This window comes from Anabrus simplex, chromosome 6, assembly GCF_040414725.1.
Source record: "Anabrus simplex isolate iqAnaSimp1 chromosome 6, ASM4041472v1, whole genome shotgun sequence".
NCBI lineage: Eukaryota > Metazoa > Arthropoda > Insecta > Orthoptera > Tettigoniidae > Anabrus > Anabrus simplex.
The window spans coordinates 228,971,461-228,989,847 of record NC_090270.1 but is presented as its reverse complement, the minus strand read 5'-3'; the positions used below and the strand labels follow the sequence as shown (position 1 = coordinate 228,989,847).

At 38.5% G+C, this 18,387-nt stretch overlaps 1 protein-coding gene across 3 annotated transcripts in view; it reads right to left on the bottom strand.

Moving 5' to 3' along the window:
• LOC136875676 (sodium-independent sulfate anion transporter) overlaps positions 1-18,387 on the bottom strand; it is a 323,055-nt gene that overhangs the window by 79,795 nt on the left and 224,873 nt on the right. For all 3 annotated transcript variants that reach the window (XM_068228098.1, XM_068228096.1, XM_068228097.1), the window contains exon 3: positions 5,256-5,451. In XM_068228098.1, coding sequence (XP_068084199.1) covers positions 5,256-5,451 — 196 coding nt within the window. The remainder of the gene's footprint in view (positions 1-5,255; positions 5,452-18,387) is intronic.

Sequence of the window (18,387 nt, the reverse complement as noted above, 5' to 3'; positions counted from 1 at the left end):
GACAACATTCGTCTCAGAAAAGAGCAGCTGAAGAGAACAGTTTTGTAATCAAAACTGAGCATCGACAAGATACTTTTTTCAAAAACTTTTTAATAATAAACAACTAGGAAACACACACATCACAGTGAACAAAAGTGCTGGAAAACATCAATTTTTTAACACCTGTTCAAGTGAATAGAAATAGTTTTAAAATAGTTTACAACAAAGTAGATCCCTTTTCCTTCTCATTTCACCACCTCCTTCAACCCTCCTCATAGATTTTAAACATTTTTATCTTTTTCAAATTCATATAGTTTTTTTAAACAAAACAAGGTACTTGAGAAGATAAAATATACTTTGTAATTTCACCTATGCAATGTAACATAGGTGAAGATGTCCTCAAGGAACGAAACATGTACTATAAATAAATAACCACAATTTGCTTAAAGCAAATATAAAAAGGTGGATATTTACTTTTATTGATTTAATGTAAGTGGTATATTCCAAGCTGTCAGTGGAGAGATGGCATGGAATGACATTCCTAGATGAGCAAGTTCGAGTGGTGTTTTTAAAAGTAGGAAACATCGCAATATGAAGATAAAGTTGGAATTCAAGAGGACAAATTGGGGCAAATATTCATTTATAAGGAGAGGAGTTAGGGATTGGAACCATTTACTAAGGGAGATGTTCAATAAATTTCCAAATTCTTTGCAATTATTTAAGAAAAGACTAGGTAAACAACAGATAGGGAACCTGCCACCTGGGCGATTGTCCTAAATGCGGATCAGTGGCAATTGATTGATGCCAACGTCACATTGGTAGATCAATAAATCAGTCATTATTGATGTGCATTTAGAATGTTTATCTTGGTCATCCTCATCACAATGTGCAGGTCGCCTACGGGAGTCAAATCAAAAGACCTGCGCCTGGCAAGCCAAACTTGTCCTTGGACACTCCTGGCACTAAAAGCCATACGACATTTCATTTACCAGCATGTGAACTCATAGGACAACATTTCTGGCACCTCAATGTCCATGAAAATCTTTAAAATAGTTTACGGGACATAGTACCACATCTGTGTTGTTTGGATGACTGTGGTGATCACTGACAGTTGCCTAGTACAACAGACAAATGCCCATAAAGCTTAAAGTAACTCCAAAAGCTGGGCGAGATAGAAGAAACATGATCAGAAAATCCATGCCACAGAGATGTAAATGTTGAGATGATATGTGGATGTTAATCTGACTGAGTGTGCAACAAGAATGTGCGAGGATCCTTCAGTATCATCTATATCTGTGAGAAACTGAGGAGAAACAATTCTGCTAGTATGGGCATGTCAGATGGTGTGATGATTATTCTATACAGAAAGCTCTTGCCACCGCAGAACAGAAGAAAGGCTGAGCTCACCTAGAACAATGTGGTGGTGAATGGTTGAAACCGCTTTGAGGGAAAAGGACATCCCAGTCACACAGATAAAGTAGAGTAGAGGGAATACTCTTTATGGATCAGAATAGAAACTGAACAAGTGTGGGAAAAGGATATTCCTATGGTGAACATCTCTTTGCTTTTCTTTTCAGGTATAGTCTGTTAATAAATACAGGGTCTCCCAATAAACCGAGACTGAACGCACAGTGTTCGTACTCTGCGCTACGGCAGCTGCAGTATGGGCAGCGTGTGCATAGTTCTTGACCTTGCAAATAGGCTCCACGTGTTCAACCTGGCGAGCATGAGTCACTAGTCTGAATCTCACCTGTTACCATGGTGAGACAGTTATCATTGCAACATTGTATTTTCATATGTAAAAGTTTTAGTTTCATCTAATGGTTGTGTGAACAGTCATAACTCTCGCTACTAGTGTGCAGATAATCCAAATGGTGTTTATGAAGTCCCTCATTGTGATAGGAAGATTGGTGTTTGGTGTGCTGTTAGTGCAAGACAGATAACTGGGCCTATTTTTTTTGAGACGATAGTAAATTCAGAGAGGTACCAAGACAACATTTTGATGCCATTCTTCCATCAGTTAACGGAAGAAGAAAAATCACGTGGGTGGTTTTCAACAAGATTCAGCCCCTGCTCATACAGCAGAAGATTACCTTCTTATAATCTTGAAAGTGTTAGCAGACAGAGTGATGAGTGCTGGTCTTGTTCTCCAGATCAAACAGTGGTTGATTTCTACTTGTAGGGTAAAATGAAAGAAAAAGTGTATCGAACAAATCCTCAAACATTAGAGGAACTGGAAGAAAACATTACAAATGAAATCAGAAACATTACAGTGGCAGAACTCTCTTGCTTCAGCCAGAATGTGGTACCCAGATGTAATGCGCATGACATAAGTTTATGGATAGACAAGAAAGGGTTCCACCTTATCAATACAGTTTTTATTGTAAGAATTAGCTTACAGGACCAGTTTTGACATTAGTCATCATCAGCTGAACATGAATACCTTTACATATGTGTCAAGCATTAATTGGTATTGCCCTTTGTAAAGGGAGATGCTGTAGGAAAGCATCATGTCTGGGTGTCCAAATTGGGCATATTAAGTGTAAAATGATTATATATTATAATTTTGGCATAGATATAGATGAAAAAGGAGCCACCACTACAACTCTGCATCAAGAATACTTATGCATGATCAAGACCACATCTGCTTCCAATACTTAAAGAATACTTTCCTCTGTCTATACAATCGGATTTTGTTAACAATAGAAGCTTTTTACCACATATGCAAGTGAAGACATCATTTAAGTAAATAAGACTTCTTAAGAGAACTACAGCGTTACCTATGAACGCAAGTACTGAATTATTTACAGCATTGGACTCAAAAACAAGAATGAAGATACACGCAATTCCATGAAATGTTTTATACTCGTTATTTTCATGGATTTTAACATGTACTGTGTATTTTAATGTGTTTAATGTATTTGTAACTTAGATCTAAGCTTAGGTTAGGTTTCATAGACAAATTCTAGTCCTGAAGAAAGATAGCTTTATACCCAACTACCTGAATGCCAAAATTATAATATATAATCATTTTACACTTAATATGCCCAATTTGGATACTCAGACATGATGCTTTCCTACGGCATCTCCCTTTAGAAAGGGCAATACCAATTAATGCTTGACACATATGTAAAGGTATTCACGTTCAACTGATGATGACTAAAGTCGAAACCGGTCCTGTAAGCTAATTCTTACATTAAAAATTGTATTGATAAGGTGGAACCCTTTCTTGTCTATTCATATGTAAACTATCAATACTGAAATGAAACTAGTAAATCAAGATGACATAAGTTTGGCTTAGGCAGCTGCCGTAGCGCAGAGTAAAAACAACGTGCATTCTCTCTGAGTTTATATGGGAGACCCTGTATTTTCTTTTTCAGGAATTATCTAAATTTATGCTATACTGAATTAATCTCGACTATCAGAAGAACTTCACAGTTATAAATTAACTACGTCAAAGGTAAGAAAAAGGTTCGCTATGAAAACAAACCAGCATTAAATCTTGACACATCCTTGCTCATAATTTATACCATATGAGAATTTGTGGGAGGTTGAGTCGTTAAGATGCAGAATAGGCAATTACATGAAAACTGTTCTTAGTTGGGGTGATGCGTCAAACCTGTTACCTATGTGGGATTAAAATTACTTAGTTTTTGACATTTAAATCTCTGAATTTTCAAAACCACACGTACAGGGTGGTCGGAAACAACATGAACTGAGTATATGAGTGTTTGATGGTTGGTCATACTGATAAATAATTTGAAAGAAATAATTCGATATTCTGCACTGTTGTCATTTTATCAGTTGCTGACGTTAGCCAGTCAGATAGCTTTGCGGGCGAATTCAAGTGGATTTTGCGAGGCGGTGTTGCTAAATCTGCACGTGGCTTAAGACCGACTTTAGAGCACCAATCAAAGAAAAAAAGGAGAAAAAAAAAAACTTTGCCAGGGAAGAGATTTCAACATGGACATCCGAGTTGACAGGATTGTGCCATAGCAAGTACACTACGGTGTCACTGGCTGAAACTCATGGTGTTTTAGTGTTTGTTGCCGATTTCTCAGCATGGGTAGGTTATGTTCAGTAACCAGTCGTGCTCATAAAAGATTTATGGAACGTGAATGCCTTTGCTGGCGAGATGCAGTGTTTACAGTGCACTATGTCTTCTGGTATGGGCTATATCAAATTTGTTACTTTCATTGACCTATCTCAGTCTCATCCTTGGCTTTGACAATATGAAAGTGACTGAGGTATGAGTGATGCTAGTAATACCATTGCTTATGCAGCCAGTCCCTGTTATGAATGGTGTGAAAATATCGCTCATAGGGTCGGTTGGTGCATGCATTTCAGTGGGCTTGGCAGAATATCTAATAGCAGCGGCTGGCTCGGTGAGGAAAGCAACGGGAAACTACCTTACTCCTCATTTCCCTAGTATACCTCTTCAGTGACGCCTAGGCTATTTATGACAGCTGTTGGCGGAGCTGCAGAGGATCAAACCAACCTTCGGGCTGAATACCCAACATACAAAATACATGGAACGTGAGCAGGGCAGAGGGCTTACTGCTGCAACTGGGCAATAGAGTGTTGTGATGCAGCGTAAGTTTAGCCTAGTGGATAACCCATAGAAACTGGTGGCTACAGAGTAAAATCTTGCAAAATGGACAGAGACAAGGCTACCATGTGCAAAAGGAGGGAAGTTTAACTACATAGATGGTGAAGAATAGAATTTCATTAAATGGGCTGTAGGCAACAGTAAATTTCTAAGTCTGAGCAAAGACAGCATGATCAAAAGCAGAGGTTCAAAGGATGACTCTTTCAGTGCAATTATTTACAAGTGGTGAGAGTACCTCACAAATCTGCACCCATCTCACTATACATGGACAATATATATCCCAATTATATCTCTTCACAGAAAGTCGAATCTGTTCTCAAGAGAGGTAACCAACAACTCCCACCTTTTGCCAAGATGACCCCCACCTTCCTCCTCATTTCATTAGCCAGTGCTGGAAATCTTGGAAGGAATAACACAATAAGTTAAACTTGACCTGTCCCACAGACAGAGTCCAAACTTCTGGGGGCCAAGTCATTAATAGTCTACTGTAATGTGCATTCAAGTTTAGTATTTTCTGTCTTTCTTATGATACTTTCCCTCTGCTGAGTCTTTTTTACTTTATTCTTCATCACCTCATTTGTTTAAAGTTATACCTAGTCTACAAATTCAATAAAGATTGTTGATTATCATTGCAGATTTATGTAGATGAGAATACACTTTTGCTTACCAAGGTGCAATATTCCACAGAGCAACTCAACACAGCCGGAGAGGAAACACAGCAACACAGCCATGTCTGGGTTAGTGCCATATGTGTAACTTGAAGTTAGGAGTGATATTAATGCTGTCGGTCCAATGTTCACCTCCTTGCATGTTCCCAGAAGGATGTACACAAAACTACCAGCAAAGGCAGAGTACAGACCATACTGTAAACAGACAATGATAAATTAAGTTAGAGAGTGAGTAAATGGTACAGGGAGCATTTGTTTATTAACCCGCAAGTGGTCGTTAGCTGAAATGTAATGTGAGTGGTCGCGCGTGAGACTCTCTCACATTAAAATAAAATATGACATTTTTCACTGTTTTGTGGGGCGTAAGGCTGAAATTTAATACTGAAAGGAAACGAAAGTTCTACCTTATATATTTTGGACAAAAATGAAATAAAAAATGAAATGGCGTATGGCTTTTGGTGCCGGGAGTGTCCGAGGACAAGTTCGGCTCACCAGGTGCAGGTCTTTTGATTTGACGCCCATAGACAACCTGCACATCGTGATGAGGATGAAATGATGATGAAAACAACACATACACCCAGCCCCCATGCCAGTGAAATTAACCAATTATGGTTAAAATTCCAGACCCTGCTGGGAATCTAACCTGGGGCCCTGTGACCAAAGGCCAGCATGCTAACCATTTAGCCATGGAGCCGGATATAAAAATGAAATGATTAGCTGTTTCTTATTAAAGACACAAATTACTACTTAAAGTAACATATGCAATGTACATAAAATTAACTTGTGTCCTGAAGTTGTAAAAAATAAAATCTCACACATGCATTATATGTAGTAATATTTATGTAAAAAGCAAAGTTTCTGAACACAATAACATTTTCAAAAACAAGAAGTGCTCATAATACAAATACTTACATCTACAACAGGAGTAAGTTTCCTGTTCCACTTCAACATAACACCAGCGTCATTAGTCGCGCAATGAGAGAAACACTCGCACAGCGTGCACGGACATATAGGAATCCTTGTTCTGACTGGGGGAGGGGTTGCTTACCCTTCAAATGTGAATCGCTCTACTAACGACAGTTATAAACTCAGCTAGAAGAGGGAACAGTCACCTCCCTTTCATCACTGTGAAGTAATATTACAATAAAAAATAATGTGAGAGATCTCATATAGTGACCACTCGCAGGTTAATCTACAAGGTACAGTTTATTGCTAGGGTCTAGAAGCCCAACAAGAAATACAAGTAGCTGCCACTGGAGCTAATTAGATCACAATGGCAGTACTGATTATAAACTGAAGGCTGTGAAAGAAATGATTCAAGACAATTCTTTCTAATTTATGCAAAACACTCTAAAAGGTTGAATTATTGTTAGCTTTGCACGTAGGCTACCTTGAATTCCTGCATTATTAGATTTTTAATACAGATAGTGAGGTCCCGTATACTCCATAACTTATTCCTGTACAGTTAGATTCTCGATACAGGTACTGAAGTCACATCCACTGTAGAAAACCTATTTCTGATTTGTTTGATTCTAAACACAAAATGCTGAGATGGCTTGTACTATAAACCTATATAGGCTATGTAAAATGCAAACTTCTATATTTCACAAAATTCAAGCTCTTAAACCAGAAGAAGTCAATGTATGGTTTGTACCAAAATCTTCCAAATCATCTCAATAGTATAGGAAAAATCTTGCATTTCTTGAAAAGTCAACAGAAACATATTTATAATATTAATAATCCATCGTGCAGTTACCAGAATCAAATACATAGATTCATTGTTGCTAGGCAATGTTTATATAATAGGCAATACAAGTCAAGGAGCCATTATAAGTAGGAAGCCATTTTAGTTCGCCGACACGAGGAGCCATATTCTGTATGTAATATCTGGAACCATTTGTCTCTGTGCATGTGTGTGATGCCAAGCCAAATCTATGGCAAGCAGAGATCTGACATTGTTAACAGAGGCGTATTCTTGGATGAATTTAAAGGTCAAGGCATGCACTCAATTATTTTATTATTTTTTATCTCAATTATATGGGAAAAGTTTAATATTTATCCAATATTCATTTCATTCACTTAAAATTTTCATGCACGGCTTTGTAAAAGAGCAGTTCTTGCTCCAAGAAGTGACTCTGTGAACGTCATCAACAAGCAAATTTTTCAAGAATTACCTGGTGTTCTGGAGATGTACAAGTCTATCAACACAACATGTAATACAGCTGAAGGCTGTCAACTACACAACAGAGCTTTTGAACAACTTCGAGTCACCTGGAGTATCCTCGAACACCTTGGAGCTGAAGATCGTGGCACCGATTATCCTTCTAAGGAATGCGATTCCTCCTTCCCTTTGCAATGGAACACGATTCTCAATCAAGAAAGTTATGTCGAATATTATTGAAGCCACTATCATGACTGTATGTGCTGCAGGTGATGTATTCATTCCCGAGATTCAAATCGGATATACCGTTTCAATTTAGATATCTGCAGTTCTCAGTTCAATTGAGTTTTGCTATGTGCATCAACAAGACAAAAACGATCAATCGCTTAAAGTTGTAGGAATCCATCTTCGGAAATAGTGCTTCTCCCATTGTCAATTGTATGTGGGTTGTTCAAGAGTTGGAGAGGCAAATACTCCACACATCTTAGCTCCAAATGGATGGGCACTCAATACGGTTCATCCAGAAGTTCTATAAGAAAAAAATAGTTTGTTTTTTATTGTTTTAATATTATTTGTACCATCCACCAATCTGGCATCTTAAGTATTGAAAATAACAATATAATTAAAAATAATGTAATTCATGCAATTTATGTAAATCTGATGTGTGCTAATATATATAGGCCTAATGCTCTTTTGCTTTTAATAAATGGTTTAGAATCATCTAACAGTTGAATTAATAAATGCGGGTGAAGCTGCAGGTACGTGCTAGTGTACAATAATTTATTATTTTATTTTACATTTTTTGGCCTACATTGGACCACTCTAGTGAATTACACAAAGGATTTAATGATTTCCTATCAGACTAAAATTTTTTCATTCTGAAAGATGCTGCCTCTTTTGTTCTGTTTAAAATACCTTCCCATTAGACCTTTTATTGACCTTGGTCTGTAGCCTGGTGTGTGTGTCCTGAAGTATCTTCATTTATTTTTTTTTTTTTTTTTTTTTTTGAGACTTTTTATTTGTAGGTAGTAGTTTAATATTCTCCTTAATTTCTGTGATCCATTTAATCTTGGTCTTGCTATTCCATAATTTTTCAATTATTCTTTTGCTAATTCTGGTATTAGGTGTTCTCATAAGATGTCCAAAGAATGATGTATGTTTTTTCCTAATCGTGCTCAATACTGGTTAAATTTGTTTATAAACTGTTTTATATGATGCTATTCCCCATTGTCGATTAGGCTAATTTGATATTGTTTATTTATGCAAGAACTTTCTAGTTTATCTTTCATATACAAGCTTGGAAAAATCTTGTATGTGTAGTCCAAGATAGACAATACTCTACAATTATATATTCTTTCTGTCTGAAGTTTTTTGTCTATTTCAGCTGTATTATTAATTTTTTTTAAAGTTTCACTAGCATAAGTTATTTCTGGCTGTGTGACTGTTATATAATGTCTTAATTTTGCTGCTATCGATAAGTTTTTATTTTATTTTATTGTATGTAGTCTTGGTAATAATTTGCTTTTTTTAATTTATTTATTCTGTTATGCCAAGCTGGTTTCTCATGAAGATATTAGTTCTCCGAAATACTTAAATTTATCAACAATTTTGATTTCCTGACCATCAATTATTATTTTATTTACCAGTGGGGGATGTCTAAACATGATCTCAGTTTTTTCAAAGGATATTGGTGTTGAGTTTCCTGAATATTGTCGGACAGTAGAACAAGTTGATCAGCAAATCCTGAACAGTTTGAACTAAAATTTTGTTTGGAGCTTTCAACTTTTATGTTCTTTGGATCAGTGGCAGCTTGTGGGGTGTAAGTTTGGTGCAGCCCAACACACGCAAGTGTGCAGTAAATGTGTACATTTTGAATAGGTGTGTTGGATAATCTAGCTAGCAGGAAATCAGGTATCGGGGTGATGCTTTGGGAAGATAATGGCTTACAAATCATCCGCTGTATCATTTTCAAGCACTTAGTTTAACAAGCAAAATATAACTATAAAATTAACTAAAAAAGCAAATATTACTCACATTCAGTAACGTCTATTGCTTGTAGTTAAATCTATTCTTCGGTCCCTTTGAAGCAGCGAACTTGGCAATGATATCATCGTAAAAGGGCATTGTATTCATCAAGTCGTTGAGCAGTGACTTCTCCAGGGATATGGTTGCCAGCGCCGTCAGCCTCTTCTGGGATGTTGAATTCCTTAAGTAGGTTTTTATCCGCTTAAGGCACGAAAAGCTTCCTTCTACTGAGGAGCTGGTAGATGGTATAGTATACAATTTATATGCTTCTTTGAATACGTCCTTGAGTTCATTCTTATTGAGTGACAGAATCATTTCCTCCAAACTGGTATTTTTGTGGGTAGAATCAGAATACATACATTGTAGTTCTTTTTTAACATGTGTATGTCAAATATCGTGGGATAAGAGATTTTTAAGTTCTCTAGTGCATCAAGATGGAGAATTTAGGAAAATTCTTCAAACTTAGAACTATTTCCTAAGCAGAGAAATTTTAGCTTCTGCATAATCTTGAAATCTTGTATCAGTTCCTACGGAGACTAAATCCAATATCTGAAAATAAAGCACTTAATACTGAAGAAAATTTCATTTTCTGTTTTTAAACCAGAATGTCTTTGTAGTTCAATTTTGGTTTTCTCCTCAGCAGTATGAAAATAGGTTTTTAAATGTTTCTTCATTCCTTTATTTACAGTTCAATCACAATTAACCCACCACACGGGCGCGATTCACTTGATAACAATGAACAAGAATATTCCATACACCACAAGTTCAAATTTATAACAAGCTTCTTCTTACAGTTGTTGGAATAGTAACCACAACTCTCGCAACAAAATATGCTAGTAAATTTGTCTTTGATTGTGTTTTAGCATGAGATAGAGATACCAACATTGTCAGCAATGCTATGGGCACCAGCATGCGTTCACCCTAAGCAGTGGCCTGGGTTACACATACGGGTGTGTTCGGATAATATCGCCCCAGCTCGTGCCATGCAGTTAAAATCCCAGCACCTCCATGGGCTGCACCAAGCAAAATATAGCTGTATATATACACACATATATACATATATATATACATATATATATACATACATACATATTGATGACTGTCTATCCTATGCGTTTACCGCGTTGTCATGGCAACCGTTGTGTTACATGTCACAAGTCGGCCGCACTGCTGAGTGCACCGAGAGGGCTGCACTTAGATTGCAAGGCGCACTCATAAGGGAAGCGAATAGCGGTGCTTGCTTGAGTAATCATAAAATATAGGACGCACTCGTCAGTTTTTGTAAACGAATAGGTTTTAAAGAGAAATTATAGGGATGCAGAAAATGGTAGACAATTATTTTGAGAAATGTTAGTGCAGCCGGGCTGTACCTGATGCACTTGAAAAGCTGCTATTGCTTTGGGTTGACCTTGTACCTTTCCCTTATTATAAATTCTAATGCACAATTAAGTAGTTATGGTGATAAACAGTCTCCTTGTCTTAAACCTGTTTTCATAAAAAATGGTGATATGATATTAGTTAAAGTAAGTTCTATCAGTTTAATTTAGGATGGAGTCCAAAATTCCATAAAATTTTTAACATTGAAGGTCTACAATTATATGCCTTCTTAAAGTCAACAAAGGTTATTACTATAGGCTTGTTTTGTTTTCTGTAGTACCAGTATGCCATTATTAATTTTAGAGTGATCTGTTCAGCACAACTTCTCTAGGATCTAAAGCCTCCTTGGTATTCTCCTAACTCTTTTTCCTAGTTTATCTTTAATCCTTCCATATAAGCTTGGAAAAATCTTGTATGTGCAGTCCAAAATAGACAACCCTCTATAATTATCCAGATTACTGTTATCTCCTTTTTTTTTTTATGAAGAGGGTGTATTAAGGCTGTTGTCCACTGTTCTGGAAACTGTTCAGTGATCCAAATTTTTGTTGCAAGGAAATCTGAACCATATGACTTGAATATTTGCACATCTCTACAAAAACCTGGTTTTCTCTGCATTTATTATTATTATTATTATTATTATTATTATTATTGACTGCGATATACATAACCCTATTACAGAAAAAGTAGGGTAGGATTATAATTTTACAAAATATAAGCAACTACGAGGGCTTTTTTTTAAGGTCCGATCGATCACGAAATTAAAACCGCAGTGAGAATCTGATGAAGCATTGTGCAGATATGTTGCACAACGTGTCTAGTATGCCTGTCAACCACACCACATTGCACTTGTCAGTTCCAATGCAGTGAGCATGTAAACATGCCTGGAACAAGAGTGTCTCCCGCCAAGTGTGAAGTGCGTGCTGTCAATCGATTTCTTCATGCTGAGGGGTGCAATGCAGCCAAAATTCACCAATGAATGAGTAATGTGTACAATGAAAGTATTGTGAGTGACAACAAAGTGCAGCAATGGTGCAAGAACTTTGAAGCAGGATGTACAGACGTTCATGATACAGCCAGTAAGGGAAGGAAGCGAGTGAAAACCAATTATCTTGTTCAGCAAGTAGATCAGACGATTTGAGAAAATCATCTATTGAAAATTTCTGTGTTGAGTGATTCGTTTCCTGAAATTTCAAGATCAGCTCTCTGTACCATCATAAGTGATTTTCACAAGTTGCTGTCTGACCATCACAAAACGCAGCGAATGGGTGTCGCCTTAACATTTCTCCAGCACTACCGTGCTGAATGAGAAGAATTTTTTAACAAAATTGTCACCGAGGACAAGACATGGGTCCACTTTGAAAATGAAGAAACAAAAGAGCAATCCAAACAGTGGATGCATTCTTATTCCCCAAGTAAACAAAAGAAGTGCAGGCAAACCTTCTCAATCAGAAAATGTATGGCTACTGTGTACTGGGACCGACAAGGAGTTTTGTTGGTGGAATTCATGGAAAGTGGCACGACCATCACTGCAGCCTCATACAGAGTGACACTTCAACGTCTACGAAGGAAAATTCACAATAAACTAAGAAGAATGTTGCTGTCAGGCATTGTCCTTCTTCATAACAATGCTTGGCTGCACACTGCAGTTGCAACGAAGTGTTTGATCACCCACCATACAGCCTGGACTTTGCTCCCTCTGAATTTCATCTCTTAGCTCACATGGAACACTGGCTAGGAGGACAGCATTTTGGTACAGACACTGAGCTGCAGACCAGCATAGAGAAGTGGCTGAAAGCACAGGCAGCTGCCTTCTATGACGAGGGTATTGGAAAGTTGGTACCACGCTACAACAAATGTGTATGTCAGAGTGGTGACTATGTAGAGAAATAGCTGATTGGTGTACCGGTAGCTGGTAGCTAATAAAACATTTTAGATTTTCACTGTGGTTTTAATTTCACAACTAATTGGATGACGAAAACAATAGCCTTCGTATTGCATAAAATTCTCAGATATTATAATTGCTTAAATAGTTGCTCCAAGTAACTCACAAAAGCAGAACAACAAAATTTAGAAAAAAACATCTCTCAGTGGTAGTGAGAAGTGGATTGAATTGTTAGATTCTAAATACGAATATTGGTCTCAAATTAGAGTTGCGACGTTTTTTAAAACCAGTTAGGTATATTTGGTAAAATACGTTAACTTTGATTTTAAACCATTTAATGAAAATGAAAATGAAAACCTACAACCTGTTTTCCAGTCTTTGACCAGGTCAGGGATGTAATGAATGAACCAGATATAGGCTATTATTACAATGGGGTCGCCACTCCCAAGGTGATATTAATGACTGATAAATGCTATGGAATGAGGATGGAGAGTGTTGCTGGAATGAAAGATGATAGGGAAAACCGGAGTACCCGGAGAAAAACCTGTCCCACCTCTGCTTTGTCCAGCACAAATCTTACATGGAGTGACCGGGATTTGAACCACGGTATCCAGTGGTGAGAGGCTGACGCGCTGCCGTCTGAGCCACGGAGGCTCTTAAACCATTTAATACCAGGTATAATTGGTGTAATTGGTTAGATTAACAATTTCGATGTGCATAAAGAAAATAATAGCATCTAAAAACTGTTATAGTAGGTGTTTTATTTTTAAAATGCATTCCATAGTCCAAAATATAGAAGTATATTATTCGATGAGTAACTCAAAATTGTGTGTAAACCATACTTGAAATATTGGGAACAGAAATATCATTATAAGAAAACGTTGTCAAACATTTACCTCATATAGGCCACTGTACATGATAGCAAAGTATAAAGAAATAATTTTCATAAAAAAAGCACAAAAACAAAGAAATTACCAATTAATATCTAGAACATACAAAAAAGAAAGTCTGGCAGTCTCTAATCATAATATTAGTCAGATTTGTCTTCATACAATGACTGAAATGTTTCCATGATCCATGTGTCACCTGTGTACCTGAGGTTCCACTGTTTATAAAACAGTTTTTCAGTTGTACCTGAAGATGATCTGTTTCACAGTGGAGTGTGAATTCGTCCAATTATGCTAACTTGCTGCTGAGAAAGGTGGTACATTCAAAATTCTAGAAGCAAGTGAATATAGGGGTTGTTTGGTACATAAGCCTTTCTGCAATACAGAAGGAGATACATGTTTTGGTGCAGTCCATAAAGCATTCTGTAGGTAAAAACATTTGCTGCCCAAAATGAGGCCAAATTTCTCATAATATTGCCACCGTCATATCCCAATACTTCACTCATTGTTACGATGAAGTCTAGAGCACGTGTTTCCTCCTCCTGGCTGAGGGTTTTCCCCTTAAAATGGGGATACAATATATTTGCCGCAGTATGAATAGCTTTACATGCAAGCTTGTGCCTCAGGTTCACAGCATCTTTCATGGAAGATTTGTCTACTGGAGAAAGTGAATTACATTCTACAAGTACCATATCTACATCCCTAGAAATGCTATCACAGAATTCATATACATCTGAAAGTACAGCATTATCAGCTTTAACCTTGTGTATAGCTTCGGAAATATGTGGCAAGAGACTCCATGCCTCATCAAATTGCTACCATGTTTAATTTCTTAACACAGACGCTTTAATTGTTCTCTCGCACTGCACAGTTGGGCTACAATAGTTTCTAACACAGTCTCTTTATTCTTAAGTAAACTGTCCATACAAACCACAGTACCTACCCTATGGGTTGGTGATGGGAGCTTCAGTGTCACAGAGGTATGACTGTATTTCTCTTTCCTCTTGGTTTTCAATAAAGCATGGGAGACATAACGCTCCTTAAAGAATTTTACCAATTTCTTCGCTAGATGGAAGCATTCTTATAGCATTCTCAGTGACATTATGTCCATTGTTAGTATATAAAATATATATGCTGCACAGCCTATGCAGGATATGTATATTGTTCCTCTACTATTTTCCACGCAGCACACATGATTTCACACATTATCTGTGACCACTGCTATGAAATTCTCTGCACGTATTTCACTAATAACTTCTATTAGTTTAGAGGCAATATACTGTACAGTTTCCCTTTCCTTACCAGGTCTTATACTTTTAGAGTATTGGCTGATGTGTTCTCCCATCTAAGTTCATAAATTATTCCCCGATACATCAGTCCATCAATGCAAGAGCAGTTGAACAATCCGACTTCTTTGTGACAAATATCTTCATAGGATGATATTCGGCTGACAGCAAAGATGCACTAAGGAAGTGGTGACTAGTAGGCTAATAGCCAGGCCATATTTTCTGAAATGCTTCCTGCCAATATTTCAAATTCAGCACAGATAGTGGAGCAGCTGAAGCATCTATAGCCCTGACAGTGTCACTATCAGTTGCTTGACATGTATTCTGATGCCCGGATGAAGATGTTTGTGGTGAAACTGTCATAAGTTGTTCACTGAGAGAAGAACCAGAAGGCATAGATGATTGCATAGATGTTTGTTGTTGCCATTTGTTTTACGTCGCACTGACAGATAGGTCTTACGGCGACGAAGGGATAGGAAAGGCCTAGGAGTGGGAAGGAAGTGGCCGTGACGTTAATTAAGGCACAGTCTACCATCTGCCTAGTGTGAAAATGGGAAACCACAGAAAACCATTTTCAGGGCTGCTGACAGTGGGGTTCGAACCCACTATCTCCCGGATGCAAGCTCACAGCTGTGCGCCCCTAACCATACGGCCAACTCACCCGGTAGCATAGATGAAGATGCTGTATTTGATACTTCATTATTATGCAGTCCATTACTCTCTGAGATTTGCTTTTAATTTTCCTTTTTTATTTGCGATGCATCATCCGAAGCTACCCATTCAATAGACTGAGGTCAAAGATCACATCTGATTAAGATTATCTTTCAGTTGTGACACCAGGGCATTATGATATTCAGTTTTATAATATTTACATGTTTCCTCCATTTTACCATCAACTTTTCTTAAATGGAATAGGTTCTGCACCTTTGATCAAGGTCGCATTCCACTAACTAAACTACTCTGTTTGATTGCGTAGGATAGTTCAGCCATAGCGTAACGTAAACCGAGGCATGTCAGCACTGTCTATGACCCTGTTTCTTGATGTTTCTCGATTCATTCCGTTCGTTCCAGTATGATAGCCCCTGATGCTTATGCAGTAATGCAGTACATGCTCCTGTATGGTATAGCAGGTTGTGTTACAACCGGGATGAAAAGAACCATTCCTACCATTCTTACAGGGTTTTAAATGGTTTAAAACAACACGTTCATCAGTTCAGCAGTATTAAAACATATTTTTACATCTCTATGTCAAATGCCTTCTAAACAAACTAGTCCTAGATTGTTAGATTCTAAATATGAATGTTGAAGTCATATAGATATATACAAAATTTATAAACAAAGGAAATCCCAAATCACACAAGCACTTGATCCACGTGAAAATCTCCTCTTCTACTCTATGAAGGGAATGTAGCCCACCAGGAAATTACCTTCTGGTCCATTCTTCCAGCATCACATGTAACATCACATGCACTGTCCTAGCAGAAACCTTATTTGATTATCTTCATTATTTTAATTAAAAATAAAATGATCAGATAAATCAGAGTAAATAAAATACACTGAAGGAAATGGAAATTGCAACAGCCAGAAGGAGTGGTGCTACATTGCTGCAATTGAACATGCAGGAGGAGTGTTCAGTTGTGATTTGATGATTACACTTTCAGGTTCCTCCGACCGCAAGTTTGGACAACAATCAATACAGGATATGCCCACCACAAGCTGCAATACATTGATGAATTCGTCGAGGCATGGAGTCAATAAGGCCCTGGATCACTTCCCAAGGAATTGTGGCCCATGCTTGCTGCACTGCATGGGTCAGTTTTTCCAGAGTTGTGGGTGGCTGAGGACGGTTGGCCAGTTGTCAACCCATCATGTCCCACACATGCTCAATAGGACTGAGGTCCGGGGATCTGGCGGGCCATTCTAAGGTTGCGATGTCGTGGAGAGCTTCTCTGGAGATGCGTGCAGTGTGAACCCGGGCATTGTCCTGCTGAAACATCCCATTAGCAATGTTCGTCATCATAGGGACAACCACTGGATTGAGTACCCTATCAACGTATTGTCGAGCAGTCATCGTGCCCTCAACAAGCATTAATTGTGATTTCACATTAAAGCTAATAGCTCCCCAGACCATAATGCTTGGTGTTGGCCCTGTGTGCCTCTCGACAATAAGATCTGGGCGGCCCCTCTCCCCGATACATCAGTGCACACGATTCCGGTGATCACTGCAGTCATGACAGAAGTGCGATTCATCACTAAAGACGACCCTATGCCATTCATCGACCCACGTCATTCTCGAACCAGGCCAGCCTTACAAGTCACTGTTGTGGGCTCAATGGAACACCTTCTGCAGGGACACTGGCTTGTAAGCCAGCTGCATGCAGGCGATTACCAACTGTTCGTTGTGTAACTTGGGGTGCCACAGCTGCTCGAATTTACGCTGCTGTTGCATGGGGTTCCATCCAGGCCATCCGAATGATGCAGCGATCCTCTCTCACAGTTGTCCACCACGCTGGGCCTGTGCCAGGTCTATGAGTGTGGGCACCTTCATTTGACCACTGCTGCCATACACATTGTACCGTAGATGCCCATCAGCCAACACGTGCAGCGACAGTCCTTAGCGATAATCCAGCCTCTCACAGCCCAATTATCCGAGCCCTCTCAAACAGAGACAGTTGTTGATAGCGTGCTCTTCTCTGTCGTCGAGGCATGTTTGACGGGGAACACTTCACTGCACAGACTGCAAGTCAACTACGCTACACCAGAGTCTGTATACTGGAGTCGATTCCTCTGCGACCAATCACATGGGGAGACCTGTAGCAACAATCCAATGGGTCTGAAACTTTGATCGTTTACATACCTACATGGCATGGTTCCATATCTTGAAAATCAACACAAACGTCCAATGCCTTAATGGTGTTGCAATTTCCATTTTCTTAAGTGTACCACAGAAGGCAAAGAATAAATTGTGTCCACACCATACAAAACACCTTCAAAAACACGTACCACATCACCCTCCTGCGCACCTTAAATGACTCCCCCTCTTCCCCGCTTCCTGTCCCTCATCCCCTATTCCCCTAACTCCGCCTCTGTCCCTTTCTGCTTCCGTACAAGATTTCAAGCTCAGTTCCTCTCCATACATCAGGCTCCATGACACGCTGATCTAGGCGAGTCTCATACTATTTGTTTGTTTTCCTTTTTCATTTCCTTGCCTTCTTACATCTTTCTCATGCCTAATTAGGCCTTGTTTTTTCATTAGGTTTCCACTCCGCATCGAACTGAGAAACTTTGGTCTTAAACACAAAGGACCTTTACTTGTATAGCTTGCCACTTCATGATGTACCGGAACACAAAATATAGTTATCATCGTCATCATCATCATCATCATCATTATTATTTGTGGAGCCTCCGTGGCTCAGATGGCACCACATCAGCCTCTCACTGCTGGATACCGTGGTTCAAATCCCGGTCACTCCATGTGAGATTTGTGCTGGACAAAGCAGAGGCGGGACAGGT